This window comes from Molothrus aeneus, chromosome 3, assembly GCF_037042795.1.
Source record: "Molothrus aeneus isolate 106 chromosome 3, BPBGC_Maene_1.0, whole genome shotgun sequence".
Taxonomy (NCBI): Eukaryota; Metazoa; Chordata; class Aves; order Passeriformes; family Icteridae; genus Molothrus; species Molothrus aeneus.
The window spans coordinates 63,951,807-63,968,137 of NC_089648.1; the positions used below are offsets into that span (position 1 = coordinate 63,951,807).

The 16,331-nt window shown below is 42.2% G+C and overlaps 1 protein-coding gene across 1 annotated transcript in view; it reads left to right on the top strand.

Annotated features, from left to right (window-relative positions):
* Positions 1 to 1,192: 1,192 nt before the first annotated feature.
* Positions 1,193 to 16,331, top strand: part of CEP85L (centrosomal protein 85 like) — a 104,987-nt gene continuing 89,848 nt past the window's right edge. The window contains exon 1 of the mRNA XM_066547085.1: positions 1,193 to 1,288. Coding sequence (XP_066403182.1) covers positions 1,240 to 1,288 — 49 coding nt within the window. The 5' untranslated portion in view covers positions 1,193 to 1,239. The remainder of the gene's footprint in view (positions 1,289 to 16,331) is intronic.

Genomic DNA, 16,331 nt, shown 5'->3' on the forward strand with positions numbered 1-16,331 from the left:
TCCACACAAACACAGAATGTATCTTGTTTCACCTCACCTCCCTAAACTATCATGTCCATCATAATCTACAATGCTGTCTGAAGCATCGCTTTTCTTCTTTTGGTGGGTGTGCATTTTGTAATCTTGGTATGGCTATGCTGAAGTTAGAAGCTGTCCAAATGCTTTCTCCTTCCCTTTGTCTGATAATGTGGATTGCTGATTGGGTCAGGGTCTTGTTCAGAAAGTAGTTTACACGGGGCCCACTGGGCCGCAGTTGCAAGCAGCAGTAACAGAAAGGCTGCTATTGCAGAATTGTCTTTTGAAGTATTTGGAGCAGACTCAAAGCAGCGTGGAGAGGGGATGCGCCTCTTACTGGGTTTTAGTTATTGCTGACACGAGCATTTTGTTCCCAGTCCTGTGGCTTAAACTTTTTGATGTTACTGTGGATCTTTTGGTGGAACTGATCGTCCAAATGGATGTCACGATTCTTTATTTCCACATCTTTTTCTTATTAAAACATATATAAGTAGGGGAAAAGAGTGATTTTGTTATGAACTCTGCTTATTAAGGTCTGTGCACACTGACCTTGGGTATTTCCAATGCCGCAACTCAGGCATTTCACTTTCCTTTTCCGATTGCCTTTACACCACGCTAAGTGCTGTCAGTTCAGTGCTTTCCCCGGCGACGGGCACACGCCGCTGCCCCTTTCCCGAGCCCGGGGTGAGCGAGCGGCGCATACACGCCCAAACGCGAGCCCAAAACCAGCTCCGCGGCCCGGGGGGGCCTGAGCGGGGCGGGATGGACCAGCCCGGGCCGGGATGTGCTGTGCTGTGCTGTGCTGTGCTGGGCCGGGCCGGGGTGGACTCGCCCCCCGCCGCAGCCCCTCGCCGCAGCTCGCCCCGTGGGCCGGGTTATGTAAGCGCTTCGTCCCCGAGCAGCAGCCGCCGCATCTGCGGTGCTCCCGCCCCTGTCCCCGCCCCGCTGCCAGCGCCGGAGAGGCAGGAGGCGGCGGCGGCGGCAGCGCAATAGAGCAAGTTTTGTCTCGGCGAGGGGGCGGCCAGGTCCCACCGCGCTCGGCAGCGCCGGCAGCATGGCCGCGGCGCCCCTGGGGCGGGCAGCAGCCCCCGCCGCGGCGGCAGCGCCCCGCTGAGCTCCCCGGGCAGCGGCCTCGGGAGCGGCCGCCTCCACCGCCCATCCGGGCCGCCAGCCCGCCCGCCCGCCGGAGAGCGGCGGTCCCCCGGCCCGGCCCGGCGCGGCACCATGTGGGGCGGGCTGCACCCCCAGCCCGGCTTGCGCGGCTACAAGGCGGGTAAGGAGCGCTACGGAGGGAAGGGGCTAGGGCGGGGGGGAGGCACAGGGGCCCGCGCCGCTTCCCGTCCCCTCCCCCGGCCCGGCCCGGCTCCTTGCCGGGTCCCCGCAGGAACGCCGGAGGAAGAGGCTCCGTCCCCGCCGTGCGCGGGAGGCGGCGCGGCCCCTGCCCCGCGCCCGGAGCGGGACGTGGCGCCCCGAGGGGGCGCGGGGGCCGGCCCGGGGCCGCTGGCGCCGAATCGGCCCCAGCCGGGGGCTCGGCGTTTCCTTAGCTGGACCTCGAAGCGGATGACAAAAGCTGAGCTTAACCTACATAATCCGTTTCCATGTTTTGAGCTTTCTCTTCCATCCCCGATTTATGTTGGTATACCCTTAAGCAGAGTCTGGAAGCGTGCTTCTCTTGTAAATTTCGTTGTAAATTTAGACCGGAACAAATGGGTCGAGTCCTGTTTTTTTTTGGTTTTTTTTTTTTTTTTTCTTTCCCTTTTTTTCTCCACCACTTTTCTGTCTCTGGATTAATTAGAGCCTAGCTCCTGCAGGCTGGCAGGGATGCGTTGAAATGTTAATGCTTAGAGTTAGGCTGTTCCAGGGGAAACACCTCTGTGCAAGCGATGGGCTGACTTCCCGTGTCACGGCTGTCAAACTGGCAGAGCAAAACCGGTGAATTGGCTGCAGAGCCGTGTGAACGTTGCTTTTGGGCAAAGGTAAGGTAAGGCAAGGCACCGGCTCTTTAGGATGCCTTTTTTAGGATTTGAAAGTACTACTGACTGTATCACCTGTCTTACTTTGGCAGGGCTTCTGCAAATATTTTGTCATGTTTTGATTTATTGGAGCAATTGATCACAAGTGGAGGTCTGTGGTTTGGCTCTGCCATTGCAAGTGCAAAGTGGTGCTGTTGGAGTAATTTCCTATAGAAATTTGGATTTATGTTTTAAATTTGGGTTCACAAAAGATGACTGTATAATGTGTATACAGTTAGCTGACATATTTAAATGGTGAGATTGTTTTGCTTGCAACTGACAGGGTTTTTCTTGCAAATACAAGAGCTGCTAAGACATTCCCAGCAGCTGCCTGAATCTCTACAAGTAGGCTAATGTTCATCCCTATAAGGTGAAAGAAGACATTGTTCTTTTTTTTTCTGTACTCTGATTATTAATTTCTACGTATAATACGTTTGCCTTGTTGAAGCATTTTAAAAAACTATTTAGTGCTTCCTGCAGAAGAATGGAGTTGCATTATCTTTGTACTACAGCTTGCAAAGATAGTGGGTATTCTGAACAATAGGTGTGGAGATTTCAGTTAATTTGATGGAAACTGCAGGATTTTAGGATGTTTCAATTCTTGATTATTTGTCTTTGGGACAGGAATATTAAAAGGTTATATCATCACCATGTACCCTGACACTAACTTCTGACCATTACAAAGGTTGTTAGTGTTCATTTTTCACTTGTTTCAGAAAACTTTAGATTGTGATATTTGATACATTGTTTTCCCTTTTGTTTGGGGCACATAAAGTGTTTTAGTATTGCGTTGTATTTATCAGCAATTCCAGTGAATTACTGAATTAATGTTTTCCTTTGCTTGTTTGTCAGAATTGAGTGTAAGACTGGAGAACAAATTTTGTGTATTGCCTCTAGTTCCTCCCCCATCCCTTCTTTTCTTTTGAACTTGTATTAACCCTGAGTATTTAAATGCATGTGTCTCTGTAAGCAGTAGAGGTGTAAGGTAGCAAAACAGGTAGAAAAAAGACCTAATTTGAGATAGGATAAACTAACAGAAAGCGGTGGTTAATTAGAAGGCAAGTAGATAGAGATTTAACCTTGAGAGATGATGTCTGCATTATAATTTCCAACTGAGGAGTGCCCTCCTTCATCTCTCCTACTGGGAAATAGTTGAGAAGCTGTTTTGTGTGGTTTGTAATCTGTCTGAAGATGTGGAAGTTAATTAGCTCCGTGCAGGTATTTTTATTGAAGGAATGACAGCTACTAAGACTCTATGCTGTTGTTACTACCATGCTAGGTGTTTTTATTTTTTTTCTAAAGAGGCTGTTCATGGGAAAAGTATTTAATAGCAGAACAGTAGTGTCCTATGAGGAAGCAGGAGTTTAGGCACTTATTTCTTAAGCTGAAGGAACCTTTCTTCTGCTAAGATATGTTTAATACTTTAATGGCAGCTACTTGATGGGGATTCCAATTGGTGTGGGAGTATAACAGTAATAACTTGATAATTCTTGGTAAACATAGTTTTGTACTGAAAAGTCTTCTATTTTGCTAGTTGTACTTTCGTTACCTATGGATATAGGTATTTAAAAGTCTTACTTTTGAAAATCACTGAAAATCATACAGTTGAAAATCATATAATTCCCTTACAAAGCTAGGTGCTTACTGAGTTATTCTGTTTACACAGGGGAATGACCAGTTTTTTAGTAATAGATGCAAATTAATTCTGGTTATCTTAAAATGTAACAGGCAAGGACACTTTTGGAGCATATTTAATTTGTGACCTTCAGTTTTACTCTTTCTTCTCATTTCGACATGGTAGTTGCTTTTTGGTTCAATAGGAGTGCCTTCTCTGAAAAAAAAAAATTGCTGTCTTGTTTTTATCCCACTGAGATTTTTTTTTAGATGGGTGCTTCTTGTATAATCAGTGAATTTAATGACACAGTTTGCTGCTCATGCAAAATAATTTCAGCTCCTTACAGTCTCAGTGCCTGTCCTGAAAAATTAAATTGCTGAAAAATTAAATTTGAAATGTATATGATTGACTTAAGTCTTTCAGTCTTCTTGAACTTGTTGCAGCATAGTTTGTACCTCTACAGCACGTGAGTAACTGCTGTCTTTACAGGAATATAACTGCAGTGAAGGGCATAGAGCATTTTAATCCCTTTGCTTACTTATCTAGACCAGCCTTTGAAATGCACATTTGGTTAACAGCTCTTTTAAGACTATGAAAGTGCTGGTCTAGATGTTGTTGGGCCATGCGTGCCCAACAGATGCCTGTGGAAAGTGAAAGAAGCCCTCTTTGAAATGAAGTAACACATATTTATTACTTGTAGTAAACTGTGCCACCTCTAGTCAAGCTTCTTTCTACTGTCCATTATTGCCTATTGATAATGTTGGACATCAAAAGGATTTTATTGACACTCCCTAAAAATAGTAGCCTGTACCCTCTGCTCCTGGAGCCCTGGCAGTGTGATTTGCCCTGTGTTCCTTGTACTTGAGCCTCACTGGCAGCATGGCACACGTGGGTCTGAAAGATTATTTAATGATGTCACAAGTGAAGTGGCAGCAGCAATAAGGTCCCAACACATTGTAAAGCCTGTGTGGCACTGCCTTCTTGGGGTACACGTGGCTTTCCAAGGCAGCTTCCTAACTCAGCCAGGGTGGGGAGGATGGGGCTGATGACACTTGTTTTCATCCTTTGAGGTGGAGGAAGAGACAGAAGTCCAGTGGCTTTTTGTGATAAGTTTTCTTGCTCTGCTATTGGAGATGTGCAGCCAGGGATGGTACAGCTTTGGAAGTATCTTGAAAAGGCAGGTTTATCTTTACAGGCAATAAATGGTGAGTTAGTCCAAGCATAGATTTCAAACTGGTTACCAGTTATAGGTGTATAAATGTGTTTGTATGCGGTGCATTATAAAGATTGTTCACCCAAACTTAAAAATGTAATGTTCCAGCTGCAAGACTGGCTGCTAGAATGGCCTCTGCTGTCTTTCACAGATCACTATGGGGTCAAATGACATTCTGTGTTTGAGTGATAGTGAACAGGAGCTACTTACTTCCCTTCAAAAACAACGCCTTTATTTTTTCGTCCCTCCAGGCAATTCACTTTTATGGATATAGCATCCACTCCTTTAATATGTGCAGAACACTTATGTCTTAACTGCTTGGCAAGAGAAGAATGATGGATGTAAGAGTGTATTATAGTGTTGGGTTTGCAAGTTAGCAGTTATTCTGATTCTGTATGTTACACTTTGACTGAATATAGACTTGTGGTTGCAATAATTCTTTGCTTTTTAAAATTTTAATTAAAGGAAGTAGTTATTACTTTAGTCATTTTGAAAAGAATGCATTTGTTTTAAGGAGTTTTACAGAATAAATATGTAGTAAAAAGCAGCCTGAATAAATATGTAGTAAAAAGCAGCCTGAACCATTCTGTCTGCCCTAGTGGGAGGTGGTGAAGGAAGTGCTGGTAGGAAAACAGCACCTGTAGATTCTCCAAATAATGTCTAGAATTTATGTCAATCAAATATTGATTCTTACAGTGCAAAATTATTTATGCTAAGATTTTAGCCAGGCACTTAATACCTGCTAAAGAACCCATGTATTTCAAAATGTGATGCACGGTGGTAAGAATAGCTGAAAGCCTCCTAAATTGCATGACTTGAGGTTGTAGCCAGAGGTGATCATCTACCATTGTTAAAAGCAAAGCTTGTTCATTGTAGGCAAGTTAGTTAAGGAGAAGAGAGATAGTATTATTCTTGTTCAATATCAACTGCTCTGTGTTCTGTACTCTTTGGATACTTGTTTTTAACATACAACTTGCTTGTTGTTTAATAGTTAAAGAGTTAAACTAATTGTCATTTCCTGTGCTGGTGGTTCTTTGGCTGAAAAAGTGCTGACTTGCCTGTAGTTGTCAGTAATCTCTTGGGTGGCCAAATATGTCTTAGAATTGTACACTGACAATGAAACAGTCTCATTGTGGTTGTGATTAGCCCAAAAACACATTCAGGCGTATTCACTGTGATTCAAAAAGTCACTTTTGTACTGGCTTTTGCCATAGGTTAGCCTTGGCTCACTGCTCAACGGCTTGCTGCTCCCAGTCCTCAGTGAGGCAGGAGAGAAAATAGGATGGAAGAGCTCGTGTTGAGATGAAGACAGAGAGATTGCTTGCCAGCTGCTGTCACAGGCAGAACAGATTTGGCCGTGGTGTCAGTCCATGTCGACTTCTCTTCACACTCCTTCCTTGTGCTGTTGCCCTGCTCCATCCTGATCTCTGTAGGACCTTACAGGGGGCATCTGATCAGAGCTGCTGCTCCTCCCCCTCTGCTCCTGTTCCTGCCTCCGGGTTCGCAGGGCTGTTTCTCACACTCTTGTTCTCCCTCACTCATTGCTCATGGGGAGTGTTTTGCTCTTTCTGAACAAATGCTTTCCCTGAGGCACTGCCATCATGGCAGCAGGGCTCAGCTGAGCCCTGCTGTGGCTGCCTTGGAGCTGTCTGGAACCGGCTGTGTCCATGGCCTGGCAACCCCAGACACTCCTCACACAGCTCTCCCTGCAGCCCCCACCAGCAGCTGGGCAGCTGCACTCCATAAAACTTCTTCAGGAGGAAGCCATTATATTTTGATATTTCTTTTCTGGAATAATCTAAATATAGTGTCCTGAAGTTTATTGCTGCCAGCACTGAGGGATGGTGTACTGAAGTATAAGAAGTTTTTGCTGTCTTGGACAAGTTGAGGAGGCACTAAGTGTGGCCTGTGAGACACTGCAGATCGGCTGCAGAGGCCTAGAGAAGAGGAGGAAAAATTGCAGCAGGGAATAACTCATGTAAATATGCTCACAAGTGTGTTAGTCCTGACACATCATGCCTCATATTCCCAGAAACTGCTGAGCCCTGTGGAATTGCCCCTGAGGATGCTGGCTTTCCCTGGGCACTGTGCTCCCCAGCATCTGGCTCGGTTGCCTGAGTGCGAACATCCTATTGATTGCACAGCCACGCTCAAGTGACCTATTTCTCTGCAGCCAGCCGTGCTGTAAATGACACTGCATCTTTCTGTTCCTCATTCCCCAGGGATCTCTGCTGTTTTTTGAGATTTGAACTGCCCATCTGTAAAAGGAGTCAGTAACACAAAGAAAAGAGGCTGAGTTTTGAGAATTTTTTATTCTTTTTCCTTAAAGGTGTAATAGTCTCTGAAATATGGGAAAATATGGCAGGTAACCTGCTCTTTTTGCCTGAACGGGTGTATGCAAGCAGATTGCAGGGCATGATTTCATTTTGCAGCTGAAATAATCTAGTGAATAGTTGCTCCCAGCTTCCTGTGTACCTCCACTCGTATGCCTCCTGTGTACCCACTCTAGTACTTTCTCAACCTTCCAGCAAACTAATTGGGGAAGCTGGACCAGGAAAATACTGAAGTTAAATACTGAATGAGGGATTTACAGTTGCCTGGTGTCAGGCACCTGACAGAAATCTGTCTGTTTCACTGCAGGAAACATCTATGCTGTTGTCTGGCAGGTGTGGGATATTTAGAGTCAAGTAGACTAGCTCTTCAATCAGCTGGTGGACAGTGGAAAAATCTCCCAGCAAGCACAGTCTTGGTTTGCTGCTGCAGATGACATCAGGAAGTATATAGTTAATCCCCAGATTTACCAGGAAGGTCAAGGAAGGTTAAGTGAGGATCAGGAAAAAGTGACATTAATTCCATTGGACAGTGTAACTTCCACCAATTAGTGGACTCACAGGTTTAAGCAAGTCCAGAATAATGGATAATGACGGAAGAGGTGGTAGGAGACTGTCTCAGTCTTGCTGAGGAAGGGCAGTGCAAGTTGTGTCAAGTAAAGGTCTTAACTGCCTCTTCATTTCTTAAAATACCTGAAGTATACCTAGCAAATGCAATTAAAAAAGAAAAAGATGCTTTCAACCTTCTGATACACTAGAGACCAGTGGTGTGGTATTCGGATGAGAAACATTCTTGAATGATCCTGGAGTCAGAACTGAGATTCCTTATAAGGTATCCTTATGTTTTTAATGTTTGTTTTACTCCTTTCATAGCATAGTTTCCAGATGGTGTGGGAAGCTGCAACTTTTTAAAATATTTCAAAACAAATTACCCTTTTTTTTTTCAGGACTGTCTTCTTGTAAGATGATGTCTTCCCTCCCGAATGCCTACCTTCAGCATTTAGACCTTTTGGCAATTTTCAGTGCCTCTGGAGGCATTCTTATAGTTGAGAATTAGTGCTTTGTGTAAAGTTCAGTGGCTAACACTGATCAAAGACCTGGTGGTTTTGTGGGTAATAAGAAAACAAGGTATGAAGTGTACTGACCTAACTAAAAGCGCAAAAAGACATTGGAAATACCATTGCTCAAAACTTTATCATTTTTGCTACTTAGCAAAACTAAAGCTAGTAGTTGCAGTCTTAAATACTTTCTGTTCTCTTCATCATCTGAAATTACAAAACTGATTGAGCAAAGGCTTTTGTATGGTTGGTAGAATTATTGTAATGTAAAGCTTTACATTGAAAGTGATTGTAGTTGTGAAGACAGAAAAATAAGACGTGCTGGTTTTGACTGAAAGTATCCTGAATAGAGATGATGGTGTATTGTATTCAAGGATTATTTTTTTTTCTAACTACTTTTCTCAGTTTCCAGGGTATTGTCCTTCTTTACATTGAATAGGAGTGATAGGAAGCTGTAAAGCTAATTGTGAGGAAAAGTTGTGCTCTGTGACATGGGCACTGGAAATTTGTAAGGAAAATCTCCTCATGTCTTACATTAAGAGAGAATTTCATCCTTTCCACTGAAATGTAACAATGTGGGAACTCCCTTACATAGTTCTGTTATTCTGTGCATACCTCTGTTAGTATGCACTAAACCTATAGCCTGGAGGCTCAGTTTTCTGATACTTGCACATTAAATTAGGTCCTGTTGTGTTTATAATGCACATTAGACCTCTTTAACACTACTAAGATTTTGTCCTTCATTTTTCATACTTGAGCAAAATATTTCAGTGAAATTTTATTTTGGGGGAGTCTGTCTTCTCCATTTATTTTAGTGTCAAGGATATCTTTAGAACTGATATTTGACTACAAAGAGGAGAGAAATGATGCACTTTTCTTTTCTAAAGTAAGACTGCTGGACTCCTATTTGTTCCACTTTGCAAAGTGTGGGAGCTACTTAAAACCATTTAGTATTTTTTGACTCATTTTAGGATTACTTCACTTTTCCCCACGCACAGAGGAGATTGAATTAAGCCTGTAAACAGAGAGAGAGAGAGAGAGGACAAAGGTAATTCTGTAAGGAAAATGTTAGCATGACAAACAGCTTGCAGAGCAACTTACCTGGTTTTGAATACTAATAAAGCTAAGCTGTAAGAAAGGGTGAAGCAGATGATAGGCTATGATCATTACATTTTTTTTTTTGATAGGAGGATTCAGCTGATCAACTAAAAGTGCCCAGCTTTTTTGACAGACCCTAGGAGCTGGCTGCATGTCCTGAGGGCTTGCTGTTGAAAGTTTATATTAACTTCAAGTATAATTTAATGTGTTTATTTTCCTAGGTGTTCCCCTCTTCATGCTGCAGTTGATAAACTTTCCAAGTTTAAAAGGTAGTCTTCTCCTCTGTAGTTGTTATGGAAGTGGATGGAAACTAGGAATATCATTTTGTGTTTCCATGGGGTGAATAGTGCATTGAGTCCAAAAACAAAGAGGCAAGCCAGCATAGCAGCCATGAGGTAATAGTTGTAGTCTGTGTGCCAAACATGAAATAAGAAACATCTGCAGTTTGTATTTTGAAGTTCTGTTTTATGCAAATGTTCTATCTGGAGGCAGAAAACTCACAGGAGTGCCATCAACAATTGGATTGAGCTTTTGGTCTTGCTCCTGTCAGTGATGAAATGAGAGCAAACCGCTTTCTTTCCTCTCAAGGCTGGAATTTAATCATTGGTTTGATGCTAAATAACTACAGCTAAATGCTGTCTGTGTATGAAATATGAAGTGTGTTATGAATTTGTGTTTGGGTTACATACTTTCTAGAGTAGAAGTCAGGGAAGGCAAAGCTCCATATTTCATACCTGTGTCAGTTTAAGGATTTTGCCATCTTTTTAGTTAAGAGTTGAGCACAACTCTCTGCTAGCTGAAGGGATTTTGTCCTCCTCAGTGAAGGCAGCCAGAGATTTATGCATATCTAGCTCCAGTTTAGAATCTGCCTCAATGTGCAGTTTGGCAGTAGGATAAGCCTGGTTGCTGCTGGGCATCAGACCTGTATGCTCCCACTCCCTCCCTGGCACTCCTTCTTGTCTGGCCCCTGGCTGAGCAAGCTTATAAAGTCAAATGAGCAGATAACCTTTTCCGTGAGTGAGGACAGTTTGTTCCTGACCCGCTTGCTCTAGGCTCTGGAGTGGCAGGGCCCATGCTGGGGAAGCAGGATGAGTGTGAGTGTGAGCAGAGTGAGCAGCCTCTGCCTAGCAGCTGACCAGTAGGTCCAGTTAGCTCTGATGTCAAACAGCCTTCCCAGCTCAGACCCATTTTAGCCAGCAGCATAAGCTGGCCAGCTGGACTATGATGGAAAGACAGAGCTGTTCTCCTCTTACTTTCTTAGACTCTGGTGAGGGTACAGAGAGCGAGCTACCTGATGCTCATCCATCCAATTGACTTATTATTTTTAGTTACCATTGTTCCTTTAAATTGCATACTTTCCTGCATGGGATACCTTGTAGCTTGTTGTTGTACAGTCCTGTGCACATTTGTCATAAAAATCAGACCTTGTAAAGGTTCACTTTGAAATACTGTTTTGTGTAGAAAACAAATGTTTTATAGTTGTAATTATCTATGATGAGAGATTGTACATTTAGCCACTTCTGTGAGGGGAAAAAAAATCAAAACTATTTAACCTTTATTAAGGAATTTGAGAGGCGAAAGAAGCTGTAGGTTTGGTGACAATCTACTTTAAATTTAGCTCACAGGATACTGAAGCACAAGTTTATGTTCCTTAAAATATGACCATAGCCCTTTTTTGTAAAGGCAGTTTTGATACTGCCAGTCCAGGTGGTTATGTACTCTGAGGATTGTATTTTGAGTATTTTCTTCTTAAGGTTTCTTTCTTCTACTTTAATTTTTTTCCTCTACCATTTTATGTTTCTCTCTCTCTCTCTGGAAGGTGAATTCTTTTGCACATTAGTATTACAGAGGACAGGCATAAGCCTTTGTATACCAGGCAGTGTTATCAGCCTTTGTAAGTTGATAAAAAGGTCTCTCTCAATATTCTTCTGTTTAAACTCTCACATTCTTATTTTTCTTCCCTGTTTCCCTCTATATCTGTACATTTTTATCTTTTTTCATGCTTACTGTTGTTCTAATCTGTTTGTAACTGAAAAGCTATGAGAACTTAGTTAAATAGCTTGCAGGCTCTGTCAAGAAAGCACACTAATAAAGGATATGAGTCCTTAGGATGAATCATACTTCAGTTATCTGACACTATAAAGTACTTTTGAGAAACTGAAACGTAAAAATGAAATAGTTCAGGCTGTCATTTCATCCCACCTTACCCTGCTTCTTATTGCACTTTGATTAAACTGCATCATCCACCTACTCTCAGCTGCATTTGTGTGAGAGGAGGGACTGGGACCTTCTGGTATCTTAGTTCATGGCCAGCTGGTAGAGCTATGAGTTTCCACCACCTCCAGAGCATTTGTAAAAAAAGGATCTTGAAACTGAAATCTGGCCACCTTCCCTGGAAGCATTAGAAATCTCTATTCCCAATGTTCTGCTCACCCTGGAAGCAAACAGCCTGTATTGTAGACCTGGAACTTGTTTTGCATATTTGTATTAAAACTTGCAGTTTGTTTTACAAAAGGACCATGAAGGTGAAGTGCACCTAGGAAGTATGTTTCTAGGAGGTTAGGGTTGGGATGCCATTTTTTAAACACTATTTTTGAAAGAATTTATGAAGTAGTTACTTATCAGTTTTTTTTTTGCCTGTGTCTGGAAGGAACACTGTCATGCCAGGATCTTTTTATTGTGTCAGAATATCAGATTGAGTGACTGCACCTTATTATTTGCTTCACCTTAGACTGAAGGAGGCTGCTGTTGCACCATTCTATTGCTAGCTCTCATCTTTTTTAAAAGTCCTGTATAAATGTGTGAGGTGTGACATCTGCTCTTGTGTCTACTTTTGGAAAGGCTTTTTAGCATTTTGGGTTCCCTTGCCTCCATCGCCTTTTCTCATGGTGTTGTCTTTCCAGCAGTTAAAAAAAAGAATATTATCCATGAGGGCTTGTTGTGCATGAAGCACATCCCAGTGTGAGATTTTCTTTAACCTTGTGGCAGTAATGATCTTGCAGGTATGATGAGTAAACAAACATTTTCCAACCAAAGTAAGTTTTTTCTTACAATACAGCAACCATATCATTGAGAAACCATTTGTGGGTTTATTTGTAGACTTTTCCTAGATGTGTGATTATGCAGCCCTGTGGTACAGGAGAGAAAGTGAAAGTGAGGCTATTATACCTTAAAGAACTTATTGAGAAGGGAATGTGTAGAAGATGCAACCAGAATAAGTTCAGCAATGTCAGGGGATTATATGAGTGGATGTGGGAGAGCTGGGTTGAAGGTGGGGTGATTTCTTTCAAAATGTCATGTGATCTTTGTGCATAATTAGCAGTGTTTAGGGTAAAGGTACAGATGGTGAGGGTAAACTAATTAACTGTGGCAGTGTCTTTGGGCTGAATGCTGACTCTCTTTCCTTGCAAGGGCTTCAGGCAGACTTCAGTGCCATCCTGGCGTGAAATATGATTGTACAGCCTGGTCACATCCATGATGACCAGAATGAGCTTTGTGTAGTTAGTTTTGATAGTACTGTAGAGAGATCTTCTTCAGAATCCTTTGACTGTATAAATTTGCACTGGCTGTCATGTGTGTTTCACTTCTGGTCACAATCCATGTCAGTCATAGTGTGGAATAGAAAAATCAGTATTCTTAGTTCAGGATGTATCTGCTGTGAAACCCAGTTAAGTCTTTTGCTGTTGCAGTGTCTAGGTAAAGTAACAGTATCACAGCTGTCACTTAAAATAACAATCTTTACATTCAGGCATGTTAGAGGTATTTTAGGAACCAAATGTAAAGACGGTAATGTTGTTATTTTGTGTATGTACTTCACAGGGGATCTGTGCATGCCACTGAAATTAGGCATGGTAATGATCCAGAATTAACTGTGAGTCTTTCTCACAGCAATAGATGACAGTGTTCTGTAACACAGAAAAAGATACATGTTTTTGTGGAGTGAAATTTCAACAACTGTTCCCTTTTAATAAATAATCTACTTCCTGCCCTTTATATACTTAGTTGTAAAGGGATCTGTTTTAAATGCCTAAGCTGGAAACAGAGGACTATGTTGGTATGTTTCACTGACCAAATTTAAGGAGACATTCAACTTTTTGTATAAACAAGGCTTCTTTTGAGATTTTTTTGTGATCTTATGTGTATGTTGTCATGTTTGTTGATGGAAATTGCAGCCTGGTAGGATGACACTACTTTTTTCTCTCCTAGTGAATGCTATGAAAGGTAGATTTTTCTAACCCCATAAAGAATGATCACAGACAGATTGCTAATATGCAATTCAGCAGCACAAATATTGATTAGAAATTTTTGCTTGCTTTTCTTACTCCACTCTGTATTTTGGGCAGATGGATGGTGGCTGTTGATTGGCAGGTTAGAGATCAGAGCAGCAGGGTGAGGCAGGTGTGCTGGCTGAGAAGCGTGGGGACTCCTGTGTATCTTCTGCTTTTACACTTGGTTCTTTTAGTGTGGGCTCTTTGCTGTATGAAAGATCGTACATTTGCAGAGAGCTGTTCAGAAAGGAGATGGGGAGCAGAGAATGGGGTGCATAGCAACTGGGGATTCCTCAGGATTTGGCTCAGAAGGTCAGTTTCAAATAAAGAAATAATGTCTTGGACTAATGAGATCTATAGGGTCCTATTTTATGAGTTACTTACTGTTCAGGCTTAATATTTGGGTTTGTTTCTACTATCTTGGTGCTTGTATTTGGCTGTTTATGATACAGCTTTTCCAAGATGATTGAACTCACTTTCTCATGCAGACACTTGCTATTTGTAATGGCCTTCTCTGAAATAGAATCTCCATTAGGTCTGCAAGGTAACACAATTGTGTGGGTGTGCCATGAAACATCAAAAACTGCAGACTCCTGCATTATTAGCTATCCTTTTTAGGAAAAAAAAGGAGTATGCTTAATGTCAAGGGGCAAAGAAAAAGCATTTTTTGAAGGATGCAACTGGGGCTTGATGTGTCCCCAGGCTGTCTGTGTGTAGGTGTAAAACTGAGAATAGATTACAACAGGGTGATTTGTGGTGCCTGTTACTTTCTCTACTCATAGTACCTGCAGAGATCCCGATGGGAATCAGTGTCTGCCCCCTCTAGTATGTAAACCCTGTTTGTTAATCTAGTCTAGTTGCACTGGGTTGTTGCATCTTTTGGGGTATATTGCAACAATTTGTTTGGAACATGAGAGCCTCTTGAGGTGTTTGGAAAACTTTCTTGGAATGAAGGGTGGTAAAATCTGGAAGAACCAGAGAGGTTGGGAAATCTGTGTCCTTGGAGGTGTTCAAGACTCAGCTGGATGAGGCCCTGAGTAGTCTGATCTAATTATCTTATCTTTCAGCTGAAGGTTAGAGTACGTGTCTTCTGAAAGTCCTTTTTTAAGTTACTCTCATTCTGTGGTATTTTTAGCTTTTATTCCTCAAAGTTGTACCAGAGTGAAATGCAGCTCTCCCTTTTGGGCGTTTGTGTATGGATGGTTGTAGTTTCATGTGCTGGGCATTTGTCTAACCAAGAGATCTGAAGGGTTTGGCACTTAATACTATCTTAATGCTACCACTACTCCATACTAAATTATCTGGTGCATTTCTTTTAACACTTGTGTAACACTTGTGTAACACCATAAAAGCTGAAATGTCACCAAAGAGTTGTATGGTGAAAAACAGCATAATGAAGGGTGAAACTATCTATATTTCTGTTCTATAAATGTATTTTAAATGTCTCCTAAATCAGAATTGTCTCTGATTTAATTAGCTTGGCGTTCCATAAGTCAGTTTGACTCTTGCTTGAATAGCTAGATGCAGCTTGAGAGAGATGAAGTGGAATTCTTCTGGAAAGTAGCCCTGTTCAGAAGGAGGTGTGGTAAAATTACTGTTCCCAAAGCAGCCAGAGTATTAGTGAAAAATATGCTGGATGGTAAGAGAAGAAGAAATGTCCCAGTTTCCCACTAGCTGTATGCAAAACTGTCACACTTGAGTACATTAGATGATGACACAAGAGAGGGTGATATGAAGGATGACACCTGGAGTGGTATTCCATTGGAATCTTGGCTGGGATCCCTTTACAGGGTGTGACTGGTGAGCCATGGGCACTTGTGTTCCATGTCTGGCTCCTCTGGTCTTCCCCCTCACCCTTGGACCTGAAAGATACTCACTGGAATAGTTAAAGAGACTTCTGTAGAGGCAAAACTAAGCTTAAGGAAGAGAAGGAAATACATCAACAAGGTATGGCTGAAGTAGAATGAAGGGGAAGGAGAACTGGGTGATTTTGAATTATGGGGAGAAAAAGTAGGCAAATGTGCTAAAGGGAAGAAGAGGCATAATCTCAACAGAGAATGAAGTTGAGGCAAACAAGTTGGACAGGCATATTTAAGACCTTCAAGAACCTACCTACAAAAAAGACTGTTTTAGATGTCATGTACCAGGTCAATAGCACATGCCACAAGGAATTTAGTGTATAAGGATTTATCGTGTTCCTCAGTTTTCAACTGGCTTGGCAGGCCCCTGTCACCACTCCAGCTACTAGGTCTATTGATTTGGCTGCTGTATGGGAGCCATGTATGTATTCATGTATGGGGATTTGGGTTGTATATATACCCACATATTTAATTTTTGCATTGTTTTCTGAACTATTTAATTTACTGGAAAACAAGTACAGCTGGAAGTAGCAAATGTCCTTGCAGAGGCAAATTGCTGTTACGACTTCAGATGGACATTGCTGAAAGTGTTTAAATGATCTAAAAATAACGTCATGTAGCCCAAGAGACATTATACGTGAGCTGATACTCCTTCATGAATCATTTCCTGCTGAAAGTGCTATACAAAGCTAAGTGCTAGAGGGGGTGTATGTATGTGATTATATATAAATGAAGAGCAGCCATACTTTTTTCCGTGGTTCATTATGTGCCTGTGCTGGTTCACAGTATGAATGTGGTGATCAGTATTCTGCCTTTAAACAATGCTCAGATTTAGGTACTGGCTATTGGAAATTGTAATGGTC